The 21,434-nt window shown below is 38.5% G+C and overlaps 1 protein-coding gene across 1 annotated transcript in view; it reads right to left on the bottom strand.

Moving 5' to 3' along the window:
* Positions 1–21,434, bottom strand: part of SYNE2 (spectrin repeat containing, nuclear envelope 2) — a 269,055-nt gene that overhangs the window by 114,603 nt on the left and 133,018 nt on the right. The window contains exons 57-63 of the mRNA XM_008566257.1: positions 18,572–18,757; positions 16,587–16,709; positions 14,967–15,149; positions 12,120–12,251; positions 7,227–7,424; positions 6,547–6,621; positions 4,063–4,173 (exon numbers count right to left, since the gene is read on the bottom strand). Coding sequence (XP_008564479.1) covers positions 4,063–4,173; positions 6,547–6,621; positions 7,227–7,424; positions 12,120–12,251; positions 14,967–15,149; positions 16,587–16,709; positions 18,572–18,757 — 1,008 coding nt within the window. The remainder of the gene's footprint in view (positions 1–4,062; positions 4,174–6,546; positions 6,622–7,226; positions 7,425–12,119; positions 12,252–14,966; positions 15,150–16,586; positions 16,710–18,571; positions 18,758–21,434) is intronic.

Here is a 21,434-nt window from a genome sequence, read left to right as displayed (position 1 = left end):
GGGACAAGTGCACAGACATTTCATGAAAAAATGTAACTAAATCCTTTTCTTACTCCTAACAATGAATTTTAATTGTATCTGATATTTACCTGTAAAAATCATACCACAAAAATTCTTAAAGAAAATATGAGTGAGCCTTTTTCTAATCTATAATTGGGAAAGAACTCTAAAAGCATGGCCATAAAGGAAAGAAATGTTAGTACTGACAACATAAAAAATAAAATAATATGTACCACAAAAGCACCATAATCTAAGTTAAAGAGAAATGACAAAGTGGCATAACTACTAACAAGGTATTAATAGCCTTAATATATTAATTACCCTTATAAATCAAGAAAACATCAACCCCTATGTAGAAAAATAGTCAAATGGCATAAACAAGCAATTCGTAAAAGAGGAGTTACAAAAGCCCAACAGACATCTATAGAGATATTCAACACTCTTGGAATATAAATTCAATTAAAACCACTGACTAAGCTTGGCTAAGACCAATAATACCAGTATCAGCTTGGGGCCAGGAAACAGGTACTTCTATGCACTCCTAGGAGGAAAAAATTGGTATAGTCTTTCTAGAAGGCACTATGGCAACACAGATCCCATTTTAAACGGATATATACTTTGATCCAGCAATCCCACTTGTAAAGTTAACCAAGGTTAAACAATGGGAAAATGACATGAACAAAAATAATTAACACAGTGTGGTGGGAAGCATATGGATGTTATAATCAACTAATCTTGATTGCTCTACTTATAAGTTGCGTGATCCTGGACAAGTTAACCTGGACTCTCTGAACCTCCGCTACTTCATCTTTAAAGTGGGAAAACCCACCTCACTCAACCTTGTCATAATTAAATGAGATGATGCATATAAATCATTTAGAGGTTCCTAACAAAATGTTAGTTCCTCAATAGCTCCTTCCACTAAAAATAATAACTGCTGACTGAAAGGCAGGAACCAAGAACTAGAGATAAAATAGATAAAATTGGAAAGGTAGGTAGGAATCATGAAAGGTCTAGAATGCCAGGCTAAGAGGTTTGCATTTTATTCAGTAGATAATCAGAATCCATGAAGGATTTTAAGCTGTAGCTTTAGCATTTTTTGCTTTAGGAAAAAATAAGTTAGTATTTTACAAGACATATTAGGAAAAATAACTGGTGGTTGTAAAACCAATTAGAGGGCTAACCCAAAAGTCCCGGGAAGTAGTAACCATTTTTTGAAATAGTATGATGGCAAAAGTAATGGAGGAGAAGGATGTAAGCATCGAATGGACATCACTTGACCACTGATTGGATATGAAAGGCAAGAGAAATGAGGTAGCTAAGAGGATCCCTAACATTTGTCTGAGAAAATAGTGGTGCCATTAGTAGATATGGAGAAATAAGGGGCTGGCTGGTTGGCTCAGTTGGTTAGAGTGCAGTGTTATAACACCGAGAGCAAGGGTTTGAATCCCTTGCACTGGCCCGCTGCATAAAAAAGGAAAGAAAGAAATTAGGAGGAAGAGCAAGCTTTGAAGGAAAGTTTGTAAAATGATTTTGAGATGAAGAAAATCCATCCAAAAAGAGAAATCTATCAGAAATATGGAATAGATTTAAGGGAAAAGTCAAGATTAGAGATTTGATTTGGGAATCACTGGCATGGAGGAGACTACCAAATCTACGGGAGGAGAAGAAGGTGCCATGAGAGAAAACCAAGAGGAGGAGGAGGACAGAACACGGGAAATGCCTGCCACCACAGAGCCGAGGACAGAGAGGGGCAGGAGGGGGAGACCCAGGAGGGCTGAGAGGTGGGAGAGACAGGAAAGAGCAGGATTAAGGTCGAAGGAACACTACATTCCAACAAGGAAGAGGTGCTCAGCAGTGTCTCACTTTAGGCATAGCCAGAGTCAGAAACTAGATTACAAAAGGGCAGGGGGTAGGGAGTGGGGGAGCACCTAGCAAACACATTTAGCGGTAAATGAAAGAGGAAGTACCACATTTGCAGGAAATTCAACCATGAGAGTACCATATTGAGCCGAGTACAGGACATGAATAGGTAGATCAGGTTCTTGCCATTCATGAACTTGTGTCAGGTGTATGTATACAATGTGGTGAGTCACAATTGAGGTTCAGAATGCCAGCGGGAAACAGAGAGACAGCCATTTCCCTGGTCGCATCTCAGGAGGTTTCTTGGAGGAGGTGGAAGTTGAGATGGGCCTGTGTGGATGGGGAGGAAGTCTACCAGCAGACACGGAGAAGGGGCATCGCAGGGATGCAAAGCCTTTTCTGCACAGCGACTGAAGAGACAGGCAGGGTTCTGGGATGGGCCATCAGAGGTTTAGAGGGGTGGGGCCATGCAGGAGGGAACGTGTTAAAGTTAGGGAGGGAAACCCACATACTTCAAAGCAGAGGCGGAAGACAGTGGCACGAGTGAACACGGTGCCAGCGGTTAATGGAGGGGTGGCATGGGAGCTGGAGGAGGGGTTAGCCCAGATGGGAGGCAGGAGGGGGAGGTGCATGGGCCAAGATGAAGAGATCTTTCAGAAGCAAAGGAAGGACACCGTTTTCACATCAGTTTACAATGATTTTCTAAAGCCAGGGCATTTGCCTTCTATTTTGACAGATTGGAGAAGATTTAGAATGTCATAAGGAACAAAAAGACTTATCACATTTAATTTATCTTATACATTTCTTTGTTCAAAAAAAAGGACAATGGGGAGAGCACCCCTAAAATACCCCCCAAAGAGAGGCATATCTAATGTTTCGGTGAAATGCTGTGGTGAACCTTTTAGGTGCTCGTCTATGTTTTGTTAGTCTGGATTTTCATATACGGAGTTTTCCTCAGAAAAATACTCTCCTATTATCACTGAGTGCACAATAGAAATGCAAAGAATAAGCAGGTGCTTGTCTGTCTTTGGATTTGTGCAGAGGTAACATTGAGAAGCTCGAAAAAATTCACAACGGCCAAGTTATGGAATCAACTTAGGTGTCCATCAGATGAATGGATAAAGAAAATGTGGTGTATATTCACAGTGGATACCGTCCAACCTTAAAAAAGAAACCCTTCATTCGTGACAGCACAGATGAACCTGGAAGGCACTATGTTAAGTGAAATAAGCCACACACAGAAAGACAAGTACTGCACAATCTCACTTATAATTGGAATCTAAAAAAGTGGAGCACACGGAAGCGGAGAGTAGGATGGTGGTTACCAGGAGCTGGGGGAAGGGACTGGGGAGATGTTGGTCAAAGGATCCTAAGTTTCAGTTAGACAGGACGAATGAGTTCAAGAGAATCTAATGTACAATATGGTAACTATAGTTGGTTAATAACAACGTACAGCTGACCCTTGAACAACATGGGGGCTACGGGTGCTGACGCCCTGCACTGTCTAAAACTTGTGTATAACTTTTGACTTCCCCCAAAACTTAACTACTAATAGCCTATTATCTATCGACTGGAAGCCTTATCAATAACCAGTCAATTAACATGTATTTTGTACGTTATATGTTTTATATACTGTATTCTCAAAATAAAGCTAGAGAAAATAAAATATTAAGAAAATCATAAGGAAGACAAAATACATTTATAATACTGCACTGTATTTATTGGTACTTAGAGTTATCTTTAAAAAAAAAAAAAAACTTCGTATAAACCCACGCAGTTCAAACCTCTGTTGTTCAAGGATCAACTCTATTGCATACTTAAAAATAGCTTGAAGAGTAGATTTTAAGTGTTCTCACTACAAAAAACAAAGATAAATATGTGAGGTAATGCATATGTTAATTAGTTAACATAGCCATTCCATGATGTATATGTATGTCAAAACATTATGTTGTACACCATAAATATATACAATTTTTATTCATCAACTACAAAAAAAATTTTTTTTCAGTCCAAGCAGGTTTCCTTCCTATGCATTCTTTCAAACAAGATAGTTCTTTACTGTTCCTTATTCCTATTGGGAGATCCTGACTGAAAACCAAAGGAAAAGGAGAAGAGGGGAAACAAAGCCAACACAGAGTCAGGTAAAAAGAGCTCCCTGCCCCTACCCCTGGCTCCCAAATGTGATATGCTCAGTATTACCTGAATAATCGTTCCAGAGGACGAGGATGCTCTATCTTCCTCCATGTCCTTGTCATGCTTCCAGAGTAAAGACCAAGACCCGGAAGATGGCTCTGCTTTCTTATCTCCATTCTAACACAGTAATCAATTGATTAGCAAGGGGAAGTGATTTCTTACTGTCATAACCAGCATCCTGCTTGTGTCTTTTATACAAGACTCAGCTTACCAGGCAGCATAACCCTAGCCCTTAATTCCATCCCTTCCCTATTTTTCCCATCTATTTCTTTTGCTAACTAAATCATGTTTCCAAATGTGGTTGCTCTTCCTGAAGTCTAAAAAATATTTTTAAAAGTAGGGAGTCAGCTCACATCATACAAAGGAGAATTCAAAACAGTGCTTTAGGAATTTAATCTGCTTTGGTAAATGTTACCTTAAATGTTATCTTCAAAATAACCATCTGATGAGTATAAGAAAAAATTCTCAAGATCACCAATCATCAGAGAAATGCAAATTAAAACCACAATGAGATATCTCTTTGCACCTGTTAGATTGGCTTTTATAAAGTAATAAGTTTTGGTGAGGATGTGGAGAAAGTGGAAACTCTGAACACTGTTGGTGGGAAGGTAAATTAGTACAGCCACTATGGAAGATAGTATGGAGTTTCCTCAAAAAATTAAAAATAGAACCACCATATTATCCAACAATCCCAACACTGGGAATATATCCAAAGGAAATGAAATCAGTATGTTGAAGAGATGTCTGCACTCCCATGTTCACTGCAGCACTATTCACAATAGCCAAGATGTGGAATCAACCTAAGTGTCCGCTGACAGAAGAATGGATAAAGAAAATGTGGTATTTATACAACAATGAAATACTACTTGACCATAAAAAAAGGAAATTCTGTCATCTGCAACAACATGGATGAACCAGGAAGACATTATGTTAAGTGAAATAGGCCATGCACAGAAAGACAAATACCACGTGATCTCTTCTTTGTGGAGTATAAAAAAGTCAAACTCAGAAACAGATTAAAATGATGGTTACTGGAGGTTGAGGAGATTAGGGAGATGCTGGTCAAAGGATGTAAAATTTCAGTTGGACAGAAGGAGTAAGTTCAAGAGAACCTATCGTACAACATGGTGACTACAGTTAATAAGGATACTGTACTGGGACTGGCCTGTGGCTTACTTGGGAGAGTGTGGTGCTGATAACACCATGGCCACCAGTTCGGATCCTATACAGGGATGGCTGGTTTGCTCACTGACTGAGCGTGGTGCTGACAACACCAAGTCAAGGGTTAAGATCCAGTTACTGGTCATGTTTTAAAAAATAAAATAAAATAAGGATATTGTATTCCTGAAAATCCCTGAGAGTAGACTTTAAGTGCTCTCACCACAAAATATGGTACATGAGGAAATGCATGCTAATTAGCTTGATTTAGCCATTCCACAATGTATACATATATCAAAACATCATGTTGTATACCATAAATACATATAATTTTTAGTTGTTTTTAGTTGTCAGGTAAAAAAACAATAGCTTGCTGAAGATGTATTTTTTTGTTGTTGTTTTCAAAGATAAACAACAAGTACTATAAACATATTAGCCCAGAAGCAAATTAAAACCGTTTCTCAAATTAAAAATCACAGTCTCAAATAAAAATCACACTGAAGTGCACTCTTTTGGCCCCGGGCACCTCCTCCATTCTCACAATTCTCTCTGCCACGAAGGTGGCATAATGAGATTGTGAAACTGTCTGACGGTCAGAGTATTTAGTAAACCTGTACTCTTCCTTGGGCTACCATTCAGTCCCACTGTGTCCTAGTGATACACTATACGACAAGAGGTCTGTTCTGTGTGACAATGGAGCTATTTAACAATGTATAAAATGAGCATTAAAAAATGTCTGTTGGTTACATGTGAGCCATAAAAACTAAGTTGCAGCAATTTTCTTCCTTTTGGCATATGACCCATTATAACTTTAGTCTCTAAAGCATGAAATGAAAACTGATATCAGGAAGGGCAACTGTAAATGTCTCAATTCAGCCAGTTATAACAAAGTTGTAAGAATCAGCAGTATTAGTTGCTAACACAACTCTGTGTCCTTGGCAATACTGTTGTAGACCAAAAAAGTAATTCAAATATGGAAAAATAAAGTTCTAAGAATAACATCAGGGTGCCAACAGCATACTCTGAAGGCTTCAGAGAAAGTCCTCAGAAGCCAGGACAGGACACAGAACTTCTTCTCCCTTATGCTAACAAGTGTGTCTGAATTAAATTTAACCCACCCTGACATGGTGATGCAGGTTTAGATGCACTTAAGCAACATTAATAACATAAGAGAATGACTTCTATCATACTTTAAAAATATCAACATTAATTAAAAATATCCACATTAATTAAAAATATCCTTAGGTTTCCATTCACTTTCAAATCTTTTCACTGACCACCTTTTAGAGATTCAGTTCTAACAAACTTTAATGAGAAAATCATTTTCCTTACTTCACTCTTCCCGGAGATTTCTTCCACCTCTTCCTCGACCGCTGGCAGGAAGGACATGGAGCCTGTTCTGCTCAACTGAAAGGCACAGCACAAGAACACCTGTCGTCAGTTTGCTGTTCAACATCCCCAGGACCCTGGCCTGGCTACATTTTTATGTAGCTAATTTTTTATTCACTTTATCTGAGCTGCCCAACCACACAAGCAGCCTCTGGGTCCAGCACCTTTTAGTTCATTCAACTGAATACCCTGACTCCGTCAAATCTTAGGTCCCTTTCCTTTGCAAGGCACCCTGTGACCCTCATCAAACAATTTAAGAATGTGATTCATTGATGTGGATTTAGAGTGGGCTTAGAGAGGTACTGGGCCATTTTCGAGTCTGCAATGGGCTGACTTTTCCATAGGACGAAACTTCAAAGGTGGCTCGACCCACCTGCCTGTGGAATTTCATAAGCACGTTCTTAAGTAACTCAGGCGTAAGAATTCTGGGTTGAGTCCAGAACAGACACACCCCGAGGATTTATTTTCACTAGTAAACAACCTTGGATGGAGTACTTCTACTTTTAAAAATTCCTTTATTAAAGGCCATAGATATAGATGCCACAGGTTGCTCAGGTAAAAAACACGACCCATTAAGGCTCTGGTGGAATGTGGGCCCAGCCTTCCCCCAAAGTCATGCCCACCTTCCACTCAGAAGCATCCCTCTTGGCCATTCCATCCTCCTCTGCTGCCACGGCAGACGGCATATCTCTTTCTACTTCTTGTTGTTCTTGCTTCAAATGCTGGTGAAGGTTTAGTACGGCAGCCTTTAAGTCCACCAACAGGTCTTCCTTTTTCTGGTTCAAACCCAGAATCTGCTTTTCCATACCTTCGATTTCTCTCTGTGTAGAAAAAGTGTTTGCATTGTTCTGGGAAGTCTGAGACCTTTGCATGTCTACAGGAGACCTCTGGTACATGGGATAAAGTCTTGTCTATGCTGTTTGATCTGCAAAGTTAGGAGCTACTCTCTGGTAGCTGTTCCTCTCCATCCTGGCTACATTTCCAGAGGTGCTATGCAGGGTTTATAGGCTGTAGGACACCTTAGCCTCACTGGAGACTTTGTGAATCAGAATCTCTAGGGGTCGAGTTGAAGCACAGAAACTTGTAATAAGCTCCACGGTGACTTTGGTGAGCTGCCAGGGTTGGGAGCCACTGCTGAGCAGCTAGCCACAAGACTGACAGAACCAGCATCGACGGAGCCAGGGCCAATCTGCACTTAAAAACATGCAGCAGAAGTGCCTTTCATGTATTTCCCATTTTGTCAGAGTATTAAGAATGCACGTTCCCAGGAGACATGTTCCCATGTCTCCCCCAGGGATTCTTAAGTAGACTAACGTTTGGAAACCACTGAGAGAAAACAAGGTTAGAAATTTCATTCTTTTATTATTGCCTTCTTTGGTACTACTCAATTCCTTTACTGTTTTTTTTTTTTTTTTTACAATCAAAGCTTCCTACCAAACGGGAATAAACAAACAAATAAATGTACTGTGCAGTATAACTTACTGTGGGTATGATGGATGAATGATCCTAAGCTTCATAATGTTACTTTTAACATTTGTATTATTGATATGTTAAGTGCCTTTCATGTATTTCCCATTTTGTCAGAGTATTAAGAATGCACGTTCCCAGGAGACATGTTCCCATGTCTCCCCCAGGGATTCTTAAGTAGACTAACGTTTGGAAACCACTGAGAGAAAACAAGGTTAGAAATTTCATTCTTTTATTATTGCCTTCTTTGGTACTACTCAATTCCTTTACTGTTTTTTTTTTTTTTTTTACAATCAAAGCTTCCTACCAAACGGGAATAAACAAACAAGTAAATGTACTGTGCAGTATAACTTACTGTGGGTATGATGGATGAATGATCCTAAGCTTCATAACGTTACTTTTAACATTTGTATTATTGATATGTGCAAATAAAATTTCTGATACAACATGGTAGATATGCAGATGCCCACTGTCTGTCTAAGAGAATTATAGTATCCTAGGCTGGCTGACTAGCTCAGTTGGTTAGAACATGGTGTTGTAACACCACGGTAAGGGTTCAGATCCCAATACTGGCCAGCCGTCAAAAAAAAAAAAAAAAGTTATAGAATCCTAGATCTGGAAGGAATAGCAGGTGTCAAATAATTTAACATCCTCCTCTCTAGCACCTCCAAAGGGTATTGTTCACCATGCGCCTGAGCTCTTTCAGTGAGTGCTGCATCAGAAGGCAGCCTGCTCCTTCTCAAGAAACCTTCATGTGTCTGAAATTTGTTCCTAATATATTCCTTAAATCCCTATCCTTTCCTTTTCCTTCTTTCTTCCTTCCTGTCTGTCCATCCATCCATCATCCACCCATCCTAGAGATATTCGTAGAATCGTTAAGTTTTTTACAGACACAAACACAATATGTCTCCACCCACAAGTGAAAGTTCTGAAGTCCAGAGAAAGAAGGTGATTTGTCCAAGGCTGCAGCTAGCACGCGACAACACAAAGCCCTGGGCTTCCTTGTGTCTCTAGTGCACATATTCCTACACCAATACACTTATTCTGTCTGAAGCCAAAATTCCTATGATTGCTTTTGGAAAATAATAATTGTCTGAATTAAATGTGAGTTGGCTGTGGTTTGTGTGCCATTTTCAGTAAGCACTAAACACTAGAATAGTGCCTCCCAACAAGAGCAATACACCGCAGCCCTTAGAGAAACAGAGTAGTCTGCTGAGCTGCCAACATTATGGAGGCACAGCAGGACACACAGCAGACCCAAGGGGCCACAACCCATGAGGTCAAGATCGTTCCCATAAAAATACTAAAATGTTATTTGCCTTTTTCACTATGTTGACATTTGCACTGATGGCACAAAAGCAATGGTACGTTAAACTCCTGGTACCTTATACGAAACAACGCAGGGACACCAACTATATTATTAGTTAATGGGCTCCTCACTACATAGTACTTATAGTGGGGGAAAAAAGCCAGTTTCACTTAAGAATGTCCTTGATGAAGACATGTGTCTTTGTTTGCACTGCCATAACATGATACCTGAGACTGGGTAATTTACAAAAAAACAGAAACTTATATATTCTCACAGTTCTGGAGGCTGGAATTCCAAGATCAAGGTGCCGGCAGTTTCAGCATCTGGTAAGGGCTGCTCTCTGCTTCCAAGACTGTGCCTTGAATGCTATGCCCTCGGAGAGGAGGAACGCTGTGTCCTCACATGGCAGAAGGTGGGAGGGCAAAAAGGAGGCCAACTCCTTCCCTCAAGCCCTTTTATGAGGGCACCTAATGCAATTCGTGAGGGAGAAAGCCTCATGACTAAATCACCTCCCAATATTCAAATTCAAGTTTCAACATGAATTTTTGGAGAGGACAAAAACATCTGAACCACAGCAACATTTATCTTTAATATTCTGTGTGACAGAACAGGAAGGATGCATCGAGCACTTCTGCTTCATGCCAAAGGGTGACAGGTGAGGAAAAGTGCTCATGCTGTTGTTTGAGGTGTGTGTGAGCTACTCATTTTTCATAGAACAATATTTTTATTTGGAAAAAAATCCAGCTGGTAACCTATACTTATACTTGATACAAAATACTTAACTACTATACTTAAAGATTTTTCTGAAGAGACAGGTGTTAATATTAACAAATGCAATTTTTTAAATATTAACTACTGAAATGCGTCAATATTTGGAAGATCTGTATAATGCAGTGAAACAGCATTTTCCAAATGATCAAACATGATGTTAGAAAATCATGCATGGACAGAAAATCCACTCAAAGTGCAAGACAGACCAGTGGAATGTAACGTAAGAGCATGAAAAGCTCATTGACATGGCCTCAGATTCCACTTTACAACACACCTGTGAGTAACTTCCACTTGTTGGGTTTTAGTGTAATTTCAAAGAAAAATGTCCATGATATTTCAAAAGAGCTATTAAAATATTTCTCCCTCTTCCAAATGTCTTTGAGAGGTTGGATTGTCTTTACATACATCAAAGAAAACGCAACAGACTGAGTGCAGAAACAGAGGAGAATCTAGCTGGCTTCTATTGCCAGGCATTAGCGATTTACTATAATGTCAATGTCACTCTTCACACTACTTTTTGTTTTGGAAAATATATTTACTTTAATAAAACACTATTGCTATTAACATGTAATAGGTTTGTTATCGTTATTTTAAAATAAACTAAACAAATATTTTTACATTTCTGAGTTTTAATTTCTGTATCAGTAGCTTTAACTTAAATAAACAAAAGCTGTTTAGAGGTCCTTGAATTTTCTTAGTGTAAAGGAAAATTTGACATTTTTATAATATTGAGTCTTTAATATTGAGTCTACACTATTGATTCCACCACTTAATAGCTGTTTCACCTTAGACTCCTCTGTACTTCACCATAGATGTTAAGTAACTTGCCCTAAGCCTCACTGCTAGCAAGTGGTGTAATCTTGCTTTGAGTACCATATTAATTGCCTTTAAAAAAAAAAAAGAAAGAAAGAAAGAAAGAAAAGGGGAAAAAAAGCAGCTCTCTACAATCCCTGGCATATAATCAGTTTTTTTCATTGTAGAAATACTAATTTACTAATTCAAGGGGCTGGCTGGTTAGCTCAGTTGGTTAGAACACAGTGTTATAACAGCAAGGTCAAGGGTTTGGATCCCTGTACCAGCCAGCTGCCCCCCCAGAAAGAAATACTAATTTAAAAACAAAGATTAGAAAAACCCTAGCATGGGCCGGCCCGGTGGCACACTGCTATAGTGCGCTGCTTGGGAAGCGCGGCGGCGCTCCCGCCGAGGGTTCGGATCCCACATACAGACCGGTTCCCGCTCACTGGCTGAGCGAGGCGCGGGAGCAACACCGAGGGTTGCGATCCCGCTGCCGGTCCCGGTCCGGTATGGGGGCGACACTGAGGGTTGCGATCCGTTGTTGGACACGGAAAAACGGAAAAAAAAAAAAAAAAAAAAAAAAAAGAAAAGAAAAACCCTAGCAGTCGAGGGTTAACATGGGAACCATTGTAACTGGGTCTACAGGACACTTAATTATGGTGTATGGCAATATTGCTTAGTCTATAGGACTCTTCATTACTAGTGTTCAGGGTCTTTACCTCTGAAGTCTTTACCTGCCCACACTGCCCAACCTCTATCCCAGAAACTCAGGTTGTCCAAATATCCTGTGCTATATCAGTCTTTTTGGCAGCAGAGAAAATTCAGACCCAAATGCACCAACCTGAAGCTATGGGCACTTAAAAAGCCCTCCGATAAGGAAGGAGGTGGGGCAGCCCTGGCCCAGTTTCTGGGGTTAGGACCAACCAGCCTACAAACAGATATGGCTTTTCTCAATTAAACATCAGGACAGCAATTTCCTCACTTTTTAGAAACAATAATTACACAATCATCTATTTCATTAAACAGGAATGGAAAGTAAATACACACAGAAAATGCATTCAATTGGAAGAGAGAAGTAGGAAATTACACTGTACCACTACAATGGCTTCTAGACGCCAAGGCCTACTAAGTGATTATTGAATGAACCGATGGATGAATGAATGAAGAAACATACCTGTACTTGCGGCAGGCTGGCAGCTTGGTCTGGTGACATATGTTCAAGAGAGAACTCAGCTGAATAATTATTCAAGATCTGTTTCAAATGTTCTATTTCTTCATTACATTCATTGGTCTGTTTTATGACTACCTATAAAATAACCACCCCAAAAGAAGAATCTTTGTCATAATCTAAGGACTATATTAATAGGCTATTTCCCCTGTCTATCCCCATCACAGGTTCCAATCAATTATAGCAAATACGCACCCATTCAGATTTCAATAAGAAATGGAAGCCTAAACATAGAGAACAATGTTTGCAAGGCTGGCACCTGGTCTTCTTGCTCTACTAGTTGCTGGAGCACCTGGGAGTGCTTGGAGTACAAGTCTAACTAGACATACCATTGCTCTTAAGAATTTCCAGTCTAGTGAGTTTATTCTGGGAAGCATTTTATGGCATGTTAACATAAAGGTGCTAAGTTTTATGAAATGAGTGATATGTCATATACACCATTTCGATACATATTCCATGTATGGCTTTCCAAATAGAAAGGTGACATTATTGATTCAGAATGAACAAGGCATGTGATCTGAGTGACGATGGATTTTCCAGGTCCAGACACATCCTCACCTGGTACCCCTGAGATCAGTGATGTACATTTCATGAGTAAGAGGTTGAGGGTTCGAGAGCAGTCTGAGTTTGCAGAATAAGGCAAAAGTAACCAGAACAGTATCTGGAATCTAGTGTTAAGAGAGTAGCAGAGCTCAGACCTATTTGTGGACTGGATGTTATGATCAAAGTATGATGAAGGATAAAGAAATGAACTTCAAAAGAAAATCTAGATATTTCCTTGTTATGCTTCATAATGAAGAAAATGCCCTTTAAAACTTCAAAGTCTCTGGCCCATACAAAATTTGTCCTTGTATTTTCTTTAATATTTAACTGTAATTTTAGCTGCAGCATAAAAATGAATAATTATGTTCAGTACACACACCTGTTCCTCAGTCCTCAATAATAAGCTACATCCCCCCTTACTCCCCACAAAAGTAAATTGTTTTATTTTCCAAAAGGGCACTTACTATCTTTCTAAAGCAGGAATTAGAGGAAATATATTTATTCTAACGATTTTCATTGCCACTGGCTTACTTGGCTTTGAAATATACGGGGGGACATCTGATTTCCACCAACACAATAACATGGAAAATTTTAGCGGCACAGTTTGATACCTAACTTGGCACAAAATATAATATCCTCTTCTTTCCCCCCCTTTCATCTTGTGAAGAAGCCACTTTAAAGCATAGTTAGGACTCTTATTTTCTTTTCCTGACCAGGAGACCAATAAGGCACATATAAATTAATAATAATAGACCAAGTTTGGTATTTTTTTTCTTCTCTTTATATTACTAAAAAATAATACACTGAGTGCAAGATCTTTTTTCTCTCTGTGGGTATTAGAAAATGATGTTTGTTGCTCAGTAGCCAGGCCAGACAGACCGTATGAGTTAAGACTTAAACCAGAGAGTACAGTATCCTCAAACCTCAGGAGAACAGAGTGGCCACCTAGATGTGAATGAAATTTAAGAGGGAATAAGACATAGCGTTTTCTAGTTGTGAAGGAGGGAAAAATAACCTCTTCTCTAAACTGACCTTCTAATCAGGAAAAGCAAGAGGCAGGGGATCTACCAAGGGATTGAAAGTCTATGGAATTTAAGGCTCTTTCAGCAACTTTCTGCTCTTGTGGGAGTGGTTGTTGATCTAGGAATGCAAACCAAAGAAAAAGGTAATTTCTAACTAAAGATGATTCCTGACTTGAGACTGGTGATCAAACAAAACCAAACAAGAAAAAAACCTCTGGGGAGAAGCTGAAAGATGTTGTCAGTTAGAAGAGGCCCTCATGTGGAGAAATGATACCAGGAGTTTAGAAACTCAAATTCTTGTCCTATCTGTATACTAATTAACGTCTACACAAGTTAACTCTGTGATCTCTTAGCAAGTCATTTAACCCTCTAACACTAGTCTCCTAATATGGAAAAATAAAGATGGTAACATGCTGTATTAGTCCATTTTTGTGTTGTTATAACAGAACACCTGCGACTGGGTAATTTACAAGGAACAGAGGTTTATTTGGCTTACGATTCTGGGACAGCTGCATCCGGCAGGGGCCTCAGGCTGCTTCCACTCATGGCATGCAGCCAGAGGGTGCAAGGAGATTCATATGGTGAGAGGAAGCAAGAGAGGGGGAGGGGAGGTACCAGGGTCCCTTAAACAACCAGCTCTCACGGGAACTAACAGAGGAAGAACTCACTCACTACTCCTCCCCTCCCCCCCAGGGAGGGCATTATTCCATTCATAAGGGATCTGCCCCCATGACACAAACACCTCCCAACACTGCCACACTGAGGATCAGATCTCAACATGAGCTTTGGGAGGACAAACACATCTAAACTATATTAAGTGCCTACTCTATGTATATCACATTTTGGGGAATAAAATGTGATTGATGACCAACAGGAAAGTGACTGTGATGGATAAAGTGATTATCGTGGTGGTAATTATCTGTTGGCCTCAAGAGATTGCAAATGCCTTATGGAGTTCTGAATCTCTTCCCACATCATTTTACCCATGTAAGTCTTCAATAACCATATGATGGAATCAAACAGACTGTAACTATGCTTTAATGTCTTCAACCAGAACAAGGGTAAGAACTGAGAAAAATAACCTCAGCCTCATTTGAGCAAGAAGAGATGCTTTTATATCAAATGCCACCTCCTAGATAATAATTAGTTTCAATTAAAATTGAAAGCAAAACCAGCTCTATCTGAACACTTTCATCCAGTAAGTTGGCTGTAATCATAAACCACTTACCTTTAATAATTCATTTTGCTCTTGAGTGATATTTTCCAATAGTTTTATATCTTGTGAAAGCTGATTTGTACGCTGAAACACAGGCAGAGGTTTCATTCCTGTGTGGCGTAAACTCAGTTCCTCTTGGTAAGACACTATCTCAGCAATGGTTTTCTTCATGGGACGTATATTTTCAAGTATAACCTTAATTATATAAGAGAAGCATGGTACATTAAAAAAAAGCCACTTTAATTTTAATGGCAGCTTATTCAAAATTAAAATACTGTATAATTTAGTTTTTAATTTATAGTTTCAATTCTTAAAACATTTCCTCAGATTTTAAAAAACTATTATGTCACTTGTGTTCTAATAAAGGTCTCAGGAAAGAATGCCTAGGGCAAGAGTAACCTACCAGCACTAAATTATGCATTTGGACAACCCTTTTCTTCCTCTCTCTCCCCCTCTCTCTGTAGAACTGCTGTTTTGCTTTGTATACTGTCATCAGGCAGCGAGCTATGTCAGGGCAGGATCTGCATGTTACTTTTGTAACAATTGCAACTAGCACAGGGCTTTCCACATAGTAGGCCCTCAAAAAATGCTTACTGAGGCTGGCCCGGTGGCGCACTACTACAGTGCGCCGCTTGGGAGCGCAGCGGCACTCCCGCCGAGGGTTCGGATCCCACATACAGACCGGCCGCTCACTGGCTGAGCGAGGTGCGGGCGCAACACCGAGGGTTGCGATCCCGTTGCCAGTACTGGTCCGGTACGGGCGCGACACTGAGGGTTGCGATCCGTTGCCGGTCACGAAAAAAGACAAAAAGGAAAAAAAAAAAATGCTTACTGAATTGAACAGAACTGTCCTGCCAAATGTCATGAGTCGCAGGAATATAATTAATTACATTTTGCTTTAATAACATCTGATCCATGGAAATCTGGATTTACATAACCAATAAATTAGAAGAGATTATTCACATTACTAAATATTTTACACATGTCATTTCATTTAATCCTTACAAGCACCCTGAGAGGTAAGAATCCTAACCTCCATTTCACAGGTAAGGAAATTAGATTCACAAAAGTTAGAAGACCAAGGCAATGTTGGACTATAACAGGCAGGGCCAGGATTAGAACCCAGGCCTTTCTGATCCCAAAGCACACGCTCCCATTCACTAGGCTAAGGGGGAATCCGTGTTTGTCTGCTGTTTAGTATGTCCCAGCTCCTGTGCTAGGGGCTCTATATACATTAGAACTGACCAATGTAACCACCTCAATACCAACATGCAAATATAAAAGAGAATCCAAGAAACATGAACTAATTACTCAAAGTCACATAGCCAGGAAGCAGTGTGGCTGGGACTGGAACCCAGTGCATCCTGATTTAGGTGGTCAGACGCTTAGACTACTAAATACCTGAATATGACTTGAAGGCAAAACTTAAATGAAAAAATAACCTACAGGAAAATTACATAGATAGTACTTTGGATACTATTTAAAACATATGTATAGTCATTCATATCTATTTCCCAATATTACTTTGCTATTACTCTACCAAGACTAAATGCTTTTTAATCACATATCATTACATATTTAAAGATATAATAAGAATTATGAGAAAATACTTTTATAGTAAACCATGTTTACCTCTCCATGTTTAAGATGTTCTTCAGGTGAAAAATCAAATATTTCTTTTGATAACAGGATAGTCTTGATTTTTGAAACTCGTTTCTCCATTGATTTTACTTCAGATTCAATAGCAACCACATCCTAGAATTTCAGAAAGAATAACACATTCATGCAATATACGTTGTACATTAAAAATCTATAAAACATAACTTATTGCCATTAATTCTATTTTCACATTTAACAGAAAAATGTTTGCCACATACCTCTTAAAACTAACCAAGTGCTACATAGATAATGTTCATTGTTTTCAATAAAACGTTATTCTTTTAATAGCATGCCGTACTACAAAGCATTACTTATACCTTGTTGAATTAAAGATCATCAAAGGTCCCATTTTCAATAACTCATGCTATGAGACCAAAGGTGGTATGCATCCAAACCAATGTTTTTAATAAACTCAATTATCTACAAACTCTTTAGATTTGCCTTTGGAATGTGTTTAAACACTTGAATACAAGTGAGTCTGACATTTTAAAAACTCCTACCACTTTAAGTAAAATGATAAAGTCATCCTTGAAAAACTAACACACGAGGAGCTGGAGCACTGACAGGATTTTTTTGCCAACCTTCTGATAACTATTGCCAAGCGGAGTGTCACTGAATTACCTAACAATCTACTCAGATTAATTTAAACAATAGATCATTTCTCCAGTGGTTATTCTCTAATCAAGGTCAACCTCTAGAACCTGGCCAAGAACATTGAAGTGAAAATGCTGCAAAAATTAGTTAAAATACATGCTGCAAAACCTACATATTGAAATCCACACAACGATAAGAGGGCCTTTGGACTTCCCCCTTAGAGCTCAGTGTAGCTACACTACAGAAATAAAATACAGCTAATAATGAAGGGGATTTTAAAAAAAACAGCATAGAAATAGATTAAGGGCTTCAAATTATAGCAGTCTGGAGACATTCAGTGTAGGAACAAACAAAACTACAAGCCTGAAGCAAATGAAGCGGTAAGTACAGTAACTGTTTATGGTGTTATCTCCAAATAATGAGGGAAGGCTGAATTACATTAAAATTATTTTCAGCGCCCAGTACTTAAGGTGTATAAAGTTATACAATGTATTTTAGAGCAATTTCCATCAAAAACTGTAGAAGCATATTAAAACTTTGGAATAAGCTTCAGTAACCAAGGATATTTACTTTAACAATTATTCCCTGAAGTTGTATGAGTGTCATGTAGGGACGGTAACTGAGAAACAAATGGTAAATAATTAAGAACTAACTAATTGCTTTTACTATGTGACTATCCTTAAATAAATGCCTCAAACGTTTCAAGCAAAAATAAAATTATTTAAAAATCCAGGGCCGGCCCGGTGGCGCACTGCTACAGTGCGCCGCTTGGGAAGCGTGGCAGTGCTCCCGCCGAGGGTTCGGATCCCACATACAGACCGGCTGCTCACTGGCTGAGCGAGGTGTGGGAGCAACACCGAGGGTTGCGATCCCGTAGCCGGTCCTGGTCCGGTACGGGCGCGACACTGAGGGTTGCGATCCGTTGCTGGGCACGAAAAAAGACAAAAAGGAAAAAAAAAACAAATTCCAGTGGCTGGCATACAGCAGCCCCTCAATAAATAGTTCTTACTGATAAATGAACATTTGGGAGGTTACCTGTTTTAATTCCCTCTTTCCTAATTAGTGCTTTTAAATCAACAGTATCTCCTCCATGAAAAAGAGAAAATACAGTTTATTTGATCAGGATTCTTCACTCTTTAAATAGACCACTTCTGGATTGAAAATGGAAATATGCTTTTTATTATTGTTGCACTACAGGTTGCAAAATAAAGTAAGATGTAATTCAAGAAATAAGAACAGAAATGAAAAATTTATCAGATCAATATGTCTTCACATAATTAGAACATGATTACGGTATACTTATAATTTACTAAATGAAATGTAAATTAAAAATAAGAAATCACATCTTTATGGTGCAAACTTACATCAGCCATTCGCTGAATCCGTGGAAGGCTTTCCATTATTTTTTGTTGTAAAGATGTTATTTGACTATTTAACTCTTGTATGGACTGCGTTAAGTCATCTGTTTCAAAAATTATTGACAAGTCTTCTAGATCCGTGAAAATTGAATGTAAAAGATTTTGCTTCTGTTCTGAATCTTCCAAAGCCATCTAGATAGAGAAACAAGGAAAAGAGAGAAAAAGAAAAACATCAAGATACTGAAACAAGTTGATTAAAATTTAAGTCAGAAAAAATTTAAATTTGTTTCAACATTTCAAACTCATGGTCATTTCCTGTTTCATAATAAAAACATCGAACGTCTCTATTGTCAATGGCATTGAATAACTTTAGAATGTCTACCTGTGATATCATGAAATAATAAATATATATGTTTGGTCTTCATCCCTAGTTTCTAGCACAGAGCTTTTAAAATCCTTGGAATTTCCTGAGTGATATGGGTGAGAGGAGCTTCCTTTGTTATTCATAATAAGCCCCTTTCAAATGAATGCTAACTTTCAAACATATGATTTCAAAAGTATCTCAGCCACCTATTGGAAAGAAATGTAGTCTTCAGATAATTCCAGGAAAAAAAAAAAAAAACTGATAGGAGAAAGAACATTTACTTATGCAACTAGAATTCTAGTCATAAGTCTCTAAAATTGACTAAGTCACTCAGAATTTATATATTGGTCTTGTTCAAAATCCTAGTAGGAGAAAACTTTTAGGAAAACAAAACTTAAAACCAATGATTTTTACCAGTAATACAATTTACAATAGCATCAAAACCATAAAATATTTAGGGATAAATTTAACAATATACATCCAAGACCTGTACCCTGAAAACTATAAAACATTGCTGAGAAAAACTAGAGAACACCAAAATAATTCAATGGCAAGTCTTTTCAACAAATGGTACTGGAACAATTGGATATTCCTATGGGAAAAAATGAACCTTGATCCTTGATTCACACTATATACAACAATTAATATGGAATGAATCATAGACTTAAAAGGAAGAGTTAAAACTATCAAATTTCTGGAGGGAAACATAGGAAGAAATCTTTGTGGCCTTGGTTGGGTAAAGATTTCTTAGATACAACACCAAAGAATAATCTATGAAAGAAAATATTGATAAATTCGACCTCATTAAGTTAATAACATTTGCTCTCTAAAAGACAGTGTTAAGAGAATAAAAAGACAAACCACAGACTAGAAGAAAATATTTGTATATTACATAAGTATGTTAAATAAATGATTTTTAAAATATTTTACAAATTACTCTTACAACTCAATAATAAGACAAACAACTCAATTAAAAAATGGGCAACAAAAAAATTGAAGATACTTCACAAAGGAAGTGCACAAATGACTATAAGGACATGAATACTCAAAATCATTAGTCACTAGAGAACAGCCATTTAAACCACAATGAAACACCACTACCCATCGCTAGAATGTCTAAAATTTAAAAGACAGACAATATCATGGGCACACAAAAACATGGAGCAATTAGAACTCACATTCCTGATGAGAATGAAAACTGGGACAGTTTCTTATTCAGTTAAACCCCTGCCATAAATGTCAACAATCTTACTCTCTTAGGTATTTATCCATTAAAATGAAATGAAAACATATGGCCACACAAAGATTCGTATGCATATGTTCATAGCAGCTTTACTCAGAATAACCTGTGGTAGGCAGCCTCTAAGATGGTCCCTGGAGATCCCCACCTTCTGGTAGTCAAGCCCTTATAATCAGCTCCCTTGAATGCAGCAAGATGTCACTTCCAAGATTAGATCACAAAAAGACTGTGGCTTCTGTCTTGGGAGCACTCTTCCACTATCTTTCAGATTGTTTATGCTGAGAGAAGCCAGCTGCCATGCCATGAGGCGGCGTTGTGGAGAAGCCCATGTGTCTGTGTAAGGAAGCAGATCTTCTAAGGCCTGCCAACAGCCATGTGAATAAGCATGGAAGTGGGTCCCATCTTTCCCTCACTCAAATCGAGCCTTCAGATGAGTCCACAGGTTTTCCTACACCTGGTCTCATGAGAGACCTTGATCCATAGACACTCAACTAACCATGCCCGGATTCCTGACCTGCAGAAACTGTGATGTTTGTTGTTTTAAGCTGCTAACTTTTGGAGTAATCTGTTACACAGCAATGGCTAATACATATTCGAAACCAGAAACAACCTACATGTCTATTAACCAGTAAATGGATAAACAAATTGCTTATTTCCATAAATGGAACACTACTTGGCAAGCAAAAGAATGAACTACTGATAAATGTAACAACTTGGATGAATCTAAGAAGCTTTATGCTATGTAAAAGAAGTCAGACACAAAAAACTACATACTGTATGATTCCACGTGTGCAATATTCTAGAAAAGTCAAAACTGTAGTAATAGAAAGCAATGAGTGAGTGATTACCTAGGGCTGAAGATGAATGAGAGGGGATTAAGGGCAAAGGGGCATAAGGAAACTCTGGGGTGATGGAAATGTTCTTCCAGTTGATGGTGGTGGTGGTGGTTACACAATGGCACGTTTATCAAAACTCACCTAACTGCACACAGAAAATGGATATGTTTTACTATATGTAAATTATACCTCAAAGAACTTGATTTTAAAAAGTTAGTTTCTAATTTTTTCAATGACAATTTATGTTTCGATGATTCTTAATTACAAAGCAATCCAGGTAGAAGGCTACAGTGTAGTTAAAACAAACATTTAAAGCTTAGTTGAGAGTTTTGACATTTCTTTTTTTTTTTTTTTTTTTTTTTTTTTTTTTCCGTGTCCGGCAACGGATCGCAACCCTCAGTGTCGCCCCCGTACCGGACAGGGACCGGC

Source organism: Galeopterus variegatus, unplaced genomic scaffold, assembly GCF_000696425.1.
Source record: "Galeopterus variegatus unplaced genomic scaffold, G_variegatus-3.0.2 Scaffold231, whole genome shotgun sequence".
In the NCBI taxonomy this organism is placed as follows: Eukaryota; Metazoa; Chordata; class Mammalia; order Dermoptera; family Cynocephalidae; genus Galeopterus; species Galeopterus variegatus.
Note: the sequence above shows the minus strand (reverse complement) of the source record. Positions and strands in the feature narration are given on the sequence as shown.